General features: G+C 38.6%; 2 protein-coding genes and 1 long non-coding RNA gene across 5 annotated transcripts; 2 read left to right on the top strand and 1 right to left on the bottom strand.

Moving 5' to 3' along the window:
• Positions 1-976: 976 nt before the first annotated feature.
• On the top strand, positions 977-4,625 carry LOC311501321 (major histocompatibility complex class I-related gene protein-like). 2 transcript variants are annotated; one of them, XM_084563070.1, is made up of 7 exons: positions 977-1,395; positions 1,499-1,771; positions 2,306-2,584; positions 2,949-3,251; positions 3,470-3,640; positions 3,938-3,955; positions 4,052-4,625. In XM_084563070.1, exons 1-7 carry the CDS (start codon positions 1,344-1,346, stop codon positions 4,123-4,125), a joined length of 1,170 nt encoding a protein of 389 aa, XP_084419196.1. In that variant the 5' UTR covers positions 977-1,343; the 3' UTR covers positions 4,126-4,625. The 2 variants fall into 2 exon arrangements, with proteins under 2 accessions (XP_084419196.1, XP_084419195.1); XM_084563069.1 differs by having other exon boundaries at positions 977-1,771.
• Positions 4,626-5,164: 539 nt separating this feature from the next.
• On the bottom strand, positions 5,165-7,002 carry LOC311501366. The gene is made up of 2 exons (XR_014699510.1): positions 6,903-7,002; positions 5,165-6,341 (listed from the first exon to the last, which is right to left on the bottom strand). It is a non-coding gene; the product is annotated as an uncharacterized lncRNA (long non-coding RNA).
• Positions 7,003-7,116: 114 nt separating this feature from the next.
• Positions 7,117-9,584, top strand: LOC311501339 (hereditary hemochromatosis protein-like). Of its 2 annotated transcripts, XM_084563102.1 has the most exons (5): positions 7,117-7,227; positions 7,331-7,603; positions 8,273-8,548; positions 8,714-9,016; positions 9,236-9,584. In XM_084563102.1, exons 1-5 carry the CDS (start codon positions 7,176-7,178, stop codon positions 9,370-9,372), a joined length of 1,041 nt encoding a protein of 346 aa, XP_084419228.1. In that variant the 5' UTR covers positions 7,117-7,175; the 3' UTR covers positions 9,373-9,584. The 2 variants fall into 2 exon arrangements, with proteins under 2 accessions (XP_084419228.1, XP_084419227.1); XM_084563101.1 differs by having other exon boundaries at positions 7,215-7,603.
• Positions 9,585-12,153: the final 2,569 nt, after the last annotated feature.

Genomic DNA, 12,153 nt, shown 5'->3' with positions numbered 1-12,153 from the left:
AACAACATGACAGTTGACATGTACAGTAGGGGAAGAACTGAGCACTCTCTCTGAGAAAAGTGAGCTAGCTTATAGACAAGAGACAGGGACAAAGTTAATATTCCATAACTTTCCACCACAACTAACAAACCCACCTTCTTTTTTTTTAAATACTGGGTGACATATTGTCGACCCTTCAACTCCTTCTCCTCTCTTAATTTCTTTTCTTTTCTTTTTTGGCTGCCTGATTTTTGAGGCATACTGCCGTCTCCTCCTCCTTGCCCGCTGTGGCTCTGTGTGACAAACCGCCGGTGCGCTACCTGCAGCTGATCCAGTCGGACTGAACCATTTTACATAAATAGAGGGGGGAGGAGGGGCTGCAGGCGTTGATGTTTCCAAGACAAATAAGTTATTGTTACCAGGATACTGAAAATAAAACATTTGTGATTGTATGTTAGTTAATAACTTAGTGTCATTATTTTTTCTGTATTATAATTTCATCATCATTAGGGGCCTCTCTGGGCCCCCCTCAATCATGGGCCCCTAGAATCCGTCTCTTTTACCCCCCCCTTTTCGGCGCCCCTGCATGTCACTGCCACCTCAGAGGATGAGGAGGATGTTCAGAGCTGCCCTTCCTCACAGGGAGTAGGAAAAGAAGAGGAGAAAGCTTTTCCATCAACGTTCACTCCAGTCAAACATCAGACACACTGAATCATCTAGTAATAAATATAAATACAACCTTCATTCATATCAGAAATAATAAAGAGTTAACGTAGCTGACAGCAGTTTAATTCCTCTGCAGATTCAGAGTCAACATCGTAAATATTTGCTCTATTTACTGTAGTATCTTTAATAGGAGCAGTTATACACATATAAATAAACCAGTATCAATAACTAGTTTATAGTATTAACTATAAATAACAACCATCACATGTAACAAAGCTTATTAAGAACTACTGAATAAAATCAAGTGATCCAGATCAACTACTCTGCTCTACTAGAGTAAAGATTAACTAAGGTATTTTTAGACATGTAACACCGTTTTGAATAAACGGGGTCCGTCACTTTTTAGGGTCCTCTGGAAACATTTTAGTTCCTTGAAGTTCCTTCTGTGTTTACTGGTGTTGTGAGTCTATGTGCTTGTATTTTACTGAAGTCGCAGTGCGTTCAGCTCTCTCGGCCACCGTACCCACGTGACACTATGACGCTCAGACAGACAGCGAATGAAACGGACAGGAGCGAATATATGAATCTGAGCGCTAGAGCAACTGAAACGCGCTTTCAGAAGGGTATTTATTATGTTGCCTGTCATGAATTTACTCACCGAACATTCTCTCGATTAATTACAATTAAATTCAATTAAAATGAAAACGTTACTTTTGTTGCTGCTTCTTTCTACTCACGCGTCAGCACTAGGTAAGATTATATTCATTGTTTCTATCCTGTATAATGATCAGTTGTTCCAGTTGTTGCAGGTCTTTTATTTATTGTCATTGTGTTAACGTTGTTTGTTCCACAGTGAAACACTCACTGAAATATTACAGCTTTGGATCATCTGGGCTGCCAAACCTCTCAGAGGTTGTGTTTTCTGCATCGGTGGATGACATCCAGACTGTTTACTGCGACCACAGAGAGACAGAGACATTAAAACCAAAGCAGGACTGGATGAAGAAAGTCTTAGAAAATGACACTCAACAAATGACCTGGTACACTAGACAGTGTTCTGAGAAAAAACCCAACTTCTTCAAAGCTACGATGTTTACTTTGAAGCAGCTCTTCAACCACAGTGAAGGTACCTACTGTATGCTGATCACACTATATATAAACCAAACTGTCTTATGTAGAATCCAGTCTTCTTGAGTTTCTGAGATGATCAGAACAGAAAATATATTAATATACCGATCTCAGCAGTAATCACTACATGGCAACATCATACAAAGGACTCTCCTTAGTGTTTTAGAAAGCTGCATCCTTCCATGAGTTTACCTCTACAATCAATGAATAATCACCATTCAGCAGCTTTGGGTGGAAATACAACTACTTTAGTAAAGCTGAAAAGTAAATTCACTCATTTTAATCATAAGATTCAGTTCATCATATTTCATTTTAGTTGCAGAAAATACATTTCAACAATTCAAACATGTATTATTCAGCTAATGCAGCTAATAATTATACAATAGTTCATTAAACCACATAACTCATTATTTAAATGATGTCTGTATGTAGGTGCACTAATTATATGCTGTGGAATCAAAGACAACAAACGTCTTGGAAAGTGGATGAACAATGAAATGAACAATGTTGTTTTAATTTATCTGTTTCTCAGGTGTTCACATTTTACAGCTTATTGAAGGCTGTGAATGGGATGAAACAACTGGAGAGGTTACTGGTGTTATGAAGTTTGGTTATGATGGAGAAGACTTCATTGAAATGGATATGAAGACATGGACATGGACCGCTATGAAACCAGAGGCTGACTTCACCAAACAGATATGGGATACTGAGACAGTTAGAATAAAACAAAATGAGAAGTTCCTTACTCATGTTTGTCCTGAGCAGCTGAAGATGAATCTTTGCTATGGGAAGAGCTCTCTGATGAGAACAGGTAGAGTCACATGATGATGTTTGATGGACACGATAGTCTTGGACTATTTTATGTGGAAGGTAAAGACTGACTTAAAGTCAGTGCTGGGACTATTATAAACAGTGAAAGTTAGAAATAGAAAAGTTGTTGACTGAATATTGACACTGACTGACTGCTTTGCTGTGAAAGAGAAAAGTGGAAGTTCTTTCTTCTTTGACTGAGTTCAAGTTATTAAACCCAAATATTAATAAAATTACAGTCACACAATGTCAGTGTCAGTTCCAGTTCCAGTATGATCAGCTGCAAACTTGAACGTGCTGGTATTATCATATCATGTTAGTCAATATATAGAATGCTGTAACTGATTCCTCCTCCCTCTCTCCAGACCTCCCCTCAGTGTCTCTCCTCCAGAAGACTCCCTCCTCTCCAGTCAGCTGCCACGCTACAGGTTTCTACCCTGACAGAGCCATGATGTTCTGGAGGAAAGATGGAGAGGAGATTCATGAAGAAGTGGAACATGGAGAGATCCTCCCCAACCATGATGGATCCTTCCAGATGAATGTTGACCTGAACATTTCATCAGTCTCACCTGAAGACTGGAGGAGGTACGACTGTGTGTTTCATCTCTCTGGTGTGGAGGACGACATCATCACCAAAGTGGATGAAGAACAGATCAGAACCAACTGGGGTAAGAGTGACTGTGGTTTGTTGGATATTTCAGGCCTTGTCCTGCAGGTTAGTTGGTAATTTATCTAACCAGACTGTAATGAGGCTTTGAGCCACAGAAAATGTTAGAAGAAGAGTTTCATTTTATACAGATGGAAAGTAAATGAGGTGGAATGTACCTCTGTTCTAACCTTCTTTATCTGGACTGTTCTTAATCTTTTATTGTTCTTTGTTCAACAGAGAAGCCCAGTAACATGACCACCACCACCATCATCATCATCATCATCATCATTGTCATCATCATCATCGTCATCATCATCATCGTCATCATCATCATCATCACTGCAGTGGTTGTTCATGTTGTCGTCTCTGCAGCATCTGCTGGATTCATATTTCATAAAAAGAAACAAGGTGAGCTACTTTGATTTAGTCTTTGAGTTGAATCCTACAATTTGAAGCATCCAGCAGTAAAAGCTGAGTAAGTCTCAGAGTCAGGAGAAGTCAGGAGAACATGACTATACTATGATGATGAGGGAGAGAAGTGATGAAGAAAGAAACAAAGTGAGAACTAAACAGAAGAGCAGAGTGGATTTATTCTTCAGGTTGAGTGAGTAGAAGAGGATCATATTCACTGGAGATAAGATGATGAAAGATATTCTGACATTAACAACTGGAACTGAAATGACCTGTCTTTACTTTTCATTTCAGACCAAAAGGCTCCACCTGGTAAGTAAAACTGATTTTATTCTGTTTCTACTGATCTAACAAACTGTTGATGATTTCTCCAGACTATGAGTTGACTTTTAACTCTGTTTGTTTCAGACCTTACAGATAGTGAAGTCAGCTCTGAGCTCTCTGAGAGACTGATCCAGAAACCTGGCTGTGTTGATTCATAACTGGTTAGTCTGTGAAACCAAACTCAGCATCTAACCATCATGTCGAGGAAGCTGGAGAACCTGGAGAGAACCCACGCAGATACAGGAAGAACATGCAAACTCCACACAGAAAGGCCCCAGTCGGCCTGGATTAGAACCCAGAACCTTCTGGCTGTGAGGCATCTATCACTACTATTGTTCTTTTGGTTAACTTTAAAGATAATCAACAGTATATTTGTGCAATTACAGTCTTGTCTGTTAAATCTATGTCTGTCTCTTTGTGTCTGTGATTCTGTTGTTTGTTGGTTGAAGCTGGATTCTGCAGCTTATTTCAACATTTTAATGTTGTGTATATATATACAGTTATTTGTGGAATATACTGCTGTAGCATTTGTTTGTTAGAAATGTGGCACTTTATGGACTTAATTTTATTCTTATTGATGGCGATCCTTGATAGTTGCTGTCTCACGTGGCTTGATGTAAAGGTTTTAATTCAGCATTAAAAAACTGATTCTTAACTGTATTTGTGTGTGTCTGATTGATTTTATTTTATTTATTAACATTGTCTTATGACAGTTTTTTCTTATTTAGAACATTTTATCCAGCCTCAGTGCTACACTTTCTATTTATTCCACTTGATCCTAAAAACAATCAAACCTTCACTAAAACCATCAAGAGCTGAGTCGTTCCACCTGTTTTTAAATTTGCATATTTTTATATTATTATTACTATTGTGCTCTACCTCCACAGGTTACAAAGACATTTTAAATCATACACTGTACTATTTAATTTTCCCAACCCTTCCTGTCCTACGGAGCGGTTGGCATGGTAACTGGTAGTCATCATGATGTCACATCCTGTTTCTATAGCGTCAAATAACAAACTAAAGCAAAACTTATCAGGAAAATTTACGCTTGAACATTCATCTGTATTATATTAACTAACTAAAATGACAGAAACCATCCCTGAAATAAAAAGCCAAGCCCCGCCCACTAACATGGAGGGGGCGGAGCTTATGGCCTATACAGCAACCAGACACCAGGGGGAGCTCTACTTGCGCTGGCTTCACTTTAGAGGAGCTGTTCATCTGTCCATCTTTATTTACAGTCTGTGGTTTCAACTGATCTAACAGCTGCTTTTTAGACTGTTTCCTTAATTTACTGTAGGCAGACATTTAACACAGTTTGTTTCTGACCTTACAGATCCTGACAACAACTCTGAGCTCTCTGAGAGACTGGAACCAGAAACCTGACTGACAAACATTATGAGTTACCTTACATGACATATTTATTTATTTATAATATATTCTTTCACATCTCAAAGTTTACAGTAACTTAACTGAATTCCAGTAGTGGTTAGAGATGCAGCTTTGAGACCGAAGGGTCCCAGGTTTGCTCCTCCCCGTATCCATGACTGAGATGTCTTAAGCAAACACCCAGTACTCTGTCTTGGGTGATGAACCATTTAAATTAAACTTAAAAATATATAATGTAAGAGGTTAGAGAATCCTGTTACTTGTCTGCTGCTACATGATGGTGCACATTGATAGCATTTTTCTACGAGAACATCCAAACTGGACAAGTTTTCTTGTCATAGTGAATATGAATATCTTTATTTGTAAACCACTGACTTACATTTTAATATTTTCCATTAATCTTATTTTTCCAATTAACCTATTCTTTTCATTTTATGTCTTGTCTGTCTCTCAGCTGCAGTGATTCCTGGAGTGTAACTTTACATTAGAAAACACGTGAAAATAGACTCACAACACCAGTAAATACAAAAACACACTGCAAACACAGAAACACTCTGAACGCACTGGAATTATTTTTGTTATTAAAATTATTACGATTAATGATCAATTAATATGATTTGCTTGTACTTTCAGTTGACAGACATTTTAATATAAATGTTAACATTTACATTCAGCACTAAAGACCTAAGGAGAGTAAATAGAAATAGACCTATAACGTCTGACTGTATCAGAACTTAAATACAAAACATTAAACACAAAGTGGTGACTGTATTTCAGACTAGAAAATATAAAAGTAAACGTGTAGTCAAACAAGGTTTGTAGCAGTCTCAGTGGCTTAAGGCTGGGGTTATAGGAATGAGGAAGAGCAGAGGTGGAAGTGGGTGCATGTCCTCCTTCATCATGATGACCAGCTTGATGTCACTGACCTCTCACATGTCACTGCCACCTCAGAGGATGAGGAGGATGTTCAGAGCTGCCCTTCCTCACAGGGAGTAGGAAAAGAAGAGGAGAAAGCTTTTCCATCAACGTTCACTCCAGTCAAACATCAGACACACTGAATCATCTAGTAATAAATATAAATACAACCTTCATTCACATCAGAAATAATAAAGAGTTAACGTAGCTGACAGCAGTTTAATTCCTCTGCAGATTCAGAGTCAACATCATAAATATGTGCTCTATTTACTGTAGTATCTTTAATAGGAGCAGTTATACACATAGAAATAAACCAGTATCAATAACTAGTTTATAGTATTAACTATAAATAACAACCATCAAATGTAACAAAGCTTATTAAGAACTACTGAATAAAATCAAGTGATCCAGATCAACTACTCTGCTCTACTAAAGTAAAGATTAGGTATTTGTAGACATGTAATAAATGTTATGCTGCTGTAGAGAACTCCAGACAAAGCTCTGCAACACTTTAAACTGAACACAGTTACAACAATACCGTTTTTAATTTAAAGCGTTAAACTAATTATTGTAGTATAATGTCAATCAAACATCATCATATATAGTGGTATAGTTTAGGTTAACTGACCTCAAGTACCAGTAGCATCATACCAGGAGAAAGTAACGAGGACACCACGTTAGCCTGCTGCTAGCACCATGGGTTTGTTTTGAATAAACGGGGTCCGTCACTTTTTCTCACAAGCCTGGTTGCTTATTTGTCTCGCGAGATCTGGCAACACTGCCACGTGACACCAGAGTTGGCGGTAAGACCGGGTAAGACAGCAAAACAAGCGCGATTTACCTACCGGACAGTTCATACATTTAATTTATTTCATTAATTTCATTAATTACAATTAGTAAAATGAAAACGTTACTTTTGTTGCTGCTTCTTTCTACTCACGCGTCAGCACTAGGTAAGATTATATTCATTGTTTCTATCCTGTATAATGATCAGTTGTTCCAGTTGTTGCAGGTCTTTTATTTATTGTCATTGTGTTAACGTTGTTTGTTCCACAGTGAAACACTCACTGAAATATTACAGCTTTGGATCATCTGGGCTGCCAAACCTCTCAGAGGTTGTGTTTTCTGCATCGGTGGATGACATCCAGACTGTTTACTGCGACCACAGAGAGACAGAGACATTAAAACCAAAGCAGGACTGGATGAAGAAAGTCTTAGAAAATGACACTCAACAAATGACCTGGTACACTAGACAGTGTTCTGAGAAAAAACCCAACTTCTTCAGAGCTACGATGTTTACTTTGAAGCAGCTCTTCAACCACAGTGAAGGTACCTACTGTATGCTGATCACACTATATATAAACCAAACTGTCTTATGTAGAATCCAGTCTTCTTCTTGAGTTTCTGAGATGATCAGAAATGAAATTATATTTATACCGATGTAAATCCTTCCACGTCTCTGTTAAATAATGTTAAATATTTTGTTCGTGCCCCGTGATCCTTAACAGGACTAAGCGGGTATAGAAGATGAATGAATGAATGAATTTTGTTCATGTTCATGTCAGGTAGCAATCTCAGCAGTAGCCACTAGATGAGAACATCATACAAAGGACTCTCCTTAGTGTTTTAGAAAGCTGCATCCTTCCATGAGTTTACCTCTACAATCAATGAATAATCACCATTCAGCAGCTTTGGGTGGAAATACAACTACTTTAGTAAAGCTGAAAAGTAAATTCACTCATTTTAATCATAAGATTCAGTTCATCAAATTTCATTTTAGTTGCAGAAAATACATTTCAACAATTCAAACATGTATTATTCAGCTAATGCAGCTAATAATTATACAATAGTTCATTAAACCACATACCTCATTATTTAAATGATGTCTGTATGTAGGTGTACTAATTATATGCTGTGGAATCAAAGACAACAAACGTCTTGGAAAGTGGATGAACAATGAAATGAACAATGTTGTTTTAATTTATCTCTGTTTCTCAGGTGTTCACATTTTACAGCTTATTGAAGGCTGTGAATGGGATGAAACAACTGGAGAGGTTACTGGTGTTATGAAGTTTGGTTATGATGGAGAAGACTTCATTGAAATGGATCTGAAGACATGGACGTGGACCGCTATGAAACCAGAGGCTGACTTCACCAAACAGAGATGGGATACTGATAAAAATAGAATAAAACAAAATGAGGTGTTCCTTACTCATGTTTGTCCTGAGTTCCTGAAGATGTATTTTTGCTGCAAGAGCTCTCTGATGAGAACAGGTAGAGTCACATGATGATGTTTGATGGACACGATAGTCTTGGACTATTTTATGTGGAAGATAAAGACTGACTTAAAGTCAGTGCTGGGACTATGATAAACAGTGAAAGTTAGAAATAGAAAGTTGTTGACTGAATATTGACACTGACTGGCTGCTTCCCCTCCAGACCTCCCCTCAGTGTCTCTCCTCCAGAAGACTCCCTCCTCTCCAGTCAGCTGCCACGCTACAGGTTTCTACCCTGACAGAGCCATGATGTTCTGGAGGAAAGATGGAGAGGAGATTCATGAAGGAGTGGAACATGGAGAGATCCTCCCCAACCATGATGGATCCTTCCAGATGAATGTTGACCTGAACATTTCATCAGTCTCACCTGAAGACTGGAGGAGGTACGACTGTGTGTTTCATCTCTCTGGTGTGGAGGACGACATCATCACCAAACTGGATGAAGAACTGATCAGAACCAACTGGGGTAAGAGTGACTGTGGTTTGTTGGATATTTCAGGCCTTGTCCTGCAGGTTAGTTGGTAATTTATCTAACCAGACTGTAATGAGGCTTTGAGACACAGAAAATGTTATAAGAAGAGTTTCATTTTATACAGATGGAAAGTAAATGAGGTGGAATGTACCTCTGTTCTAACCTTCTTTATCTGGACTGTTCTTAATCTTTAGTTTGTTCTTTGTTCAACAGAGAAGCCCAGTAACATGACCACCACCACCATCATCATCATCATCATCATCATCACTGCAGTGGTTGTTCTTGTTGTCATCTTTGCAGCAGCTGCTGGATTCATGGTTCCTAAAAAGAAACAACGTGAGCTACTTTGATTTAGTCTTTGAGTTGAATCCTACAATTTGAAGCATCCAGCAGTAAAAGCTGAGTAAGTCTCAGAGTCAGGAGAAGTCAGGAGAACATGACTATACTATGATGATGAGGGAGAGAAGTGATGAAGAAAGAAACAAAGTGAGAACTAAACAGAGGAGCAGAGCTCTACTTGTTTTTTTTTTACTTTACATGATGTAAAATATATAACAGCTGGACAAGGATTTTATAATGAATATGAAAAATATTTGCTTGCATAATCTTTATTTTTTTAGACAATAAAAAAAAAATAACGTACACCAAACTCGTTTTACTGTGCTGAGTGTCTGCATGTCAAAACACAAAATCATTTGTGAATGAATGTTATTCAGGAACAGAGACATAGCACATTGATGGATATGTTTAAATCAGTGGTGGTGGGTCGTCAGGGTCAGCAAAGCCTTCTCTACTGACATAAACTTTATCAAAATCACTGACTTACGTTTTAATATTTTCCCATTAATCTTATTAAATTATTCCCAATAGCCTATTCTTTACATGTCATGTCTTGTCTGTCTCTCAGCTGTGGTGATTCCTGCAGTGTAACTTTGCATTAGAGCTTTTATCCAATCATATTTCAGCTGTCATGTGTTGCTGGAGTCAAAGAAATCTGCCTGAGCCTTCACGATTAAAACTGAAGCTTGAAACATATCGTAATGACGCCGTTCCTTCAACTAATCACATTTCAAGTTGGTATTCATAGGTAGCCCATGGTAGCGTCAGCGTTATCATGTCCTCCTCGTGTCCTGTCAGACAGCCTGTGCCTATGGTGGCTGAGAAAGCTCAACGCACTGCAACTTGAGAAAACACGTGCAAATAGACTCACAACACCAGTAAATACAAAAACGCACTGCAGACACAGAAACAATCGGAACGCTCTTTAATAGCAGTAATTATTTCTCTTATTTGTGATTTGCTTGTACTTTCAGTTGACAGAGACAGTTTAAAGGTGCAGTAGGCAGGATTGCGAAGATCCAGGACTTAGCCAGAAAATTTGAACATCGACAACTTCTCAGTCCCTCCCCACTTTCCGCTAAAGCCCAAAACGGTCTCCCAAGCCCCTCCCCCCACAAGGGAGAGCTGTGCACGATAGAGCGCGTGCATATTGGCCCTGGAATACTGTGCACGAGCAGAGAACCGAGAGAGAGCGAGTAAACAAACTAGCATGGAACACACCGACGTAACAACAACAAAATAGTTTTTATAATACCCTTCGTTATTGCTAAATAATTTTAGGTCAAAATATTTAGCAATAGTCAACTTTAGGACAAAACCAAGGTTAGGATGTTTCTGAAAGTAGCCTACATCGGTGATGTTTGCTATCAGTAACAGTTAGAAGCATTCATGGTGGCGTTTTATTCCACAGTTTAGATTTATCAATTTGCTATGTGGTAGATATATGACCGCTACCTGTTGATGTGGTTAGACGTTTGAGAGTGAAGCTGAGGCACAGGCCTCGGAGGAGGATTACGTCCCGGCTCCTTCTACACGCCCGCGGACAAGTGGTGCGAGGTGGTGGAGGGAGGGGAGGGCGCTATGAAATGCGTGTCCATGAGCAGTGATTGACACTCTGTTAGATACACCCCTGGACGTGATTGGTGCATCTGAATGTGGAGCGGTGGATGTCTTGCAAATCGCGCTACAGGCTCTAGGAGGGGCCAGAGGAGCCGATTTTTTTTTTAAATGACCTGCTTTATGCAATTATACTTGAACATAGGGTCAGTTTCAGCAAATATGACAGAATGTTAGTTTTATAAGACTTGCCTACTGCACCTTTCAAAATAAATGTTAACATTTACAGTCAGTACTAAACACCTAAGGAGTGTAAATACAAATAGACCTATAACGTTTGACTGTATCAGAACTTAAATACAAGACATTAAACACAAAGTGGTGACTGTATTTCAGACTAGAAAATATAAAAGTAAACGTGTAGTCAAACAAGGTTTGTAGCAGTCTCAGTGGCTTAAGGCTGGGGTTATAGGAATGAGGAAGAGCAGAGGTGGAAGTGGGTGCATGTCCTCCTTCATCATGATGACCAGCTTGATGTCACTGACCTCTCACATGTCACTGCCACCTCAGAGGATGAGGAGGATGTTCAGAGCTGCCCTTCCTCACAGGGAGTAGGAAAAGAAGAGGAGAAAGCTTTTCCATCAACGTTCACTCCAGTCAAACATCAGACACACTGAATCATCTAGTAATAAATATAAATACAACCTTCATTCACATCAGAAATAATAAAGAGTTAACGTAGCTGACAGCAGTTTAATTCCTCTGCAGATTCAGAGTCAACATCATAAATATGTGCTCTATTTACTGTAGTATCTTTAATAGGAGCAGTTATACATATAGAAATAAACCAGTATCAATAACTAGTTTATAGTATTAACTATAAATAACAACCATCACATGTAACAAAGCTTATTAAGAACTACTGAATAAAATCAAGTGATCCAGATCAACTACTCTGCTCTACTAGAGTAAAGATTAACTAAGGTATTTGTAGACATGTAATAAATGTTATGCTGCTGTAGAGAACTCCAGACAAAGCTCTGCAACACTTTAAACTGAACACAGTTACGACAATACCGTTTTTAATCTAAAGCGTTAAAGTAATTATTGTAGTATAATGTCAATCAAACATCATCATATATAGTGGTATAGTTTAGGTTAACTGACCTCAAGTACTAGTAGCATCATACCAGGAGAAAGTAACGAGGACACCACGTTAGCCTGCTGCTAGCACC

This window comes from Chelon labrosus, assembly GCF_963514085.1.
Source record: "Chelon labrosus genome assembly, chromosome: 16".
In the NCBI taxonomy this organism is placed as follows: domain Eukaryota; kingdom Metazoa; phylum Chordata; class Actinopteri; order Mugiliformes; family Mugilidae; genus Chelon; species Chelon labrosus.
Note: the sequence above shows the minus strand (reverse complement) of the source record. Positions and strands in the feature narration are given on the sequence as shown.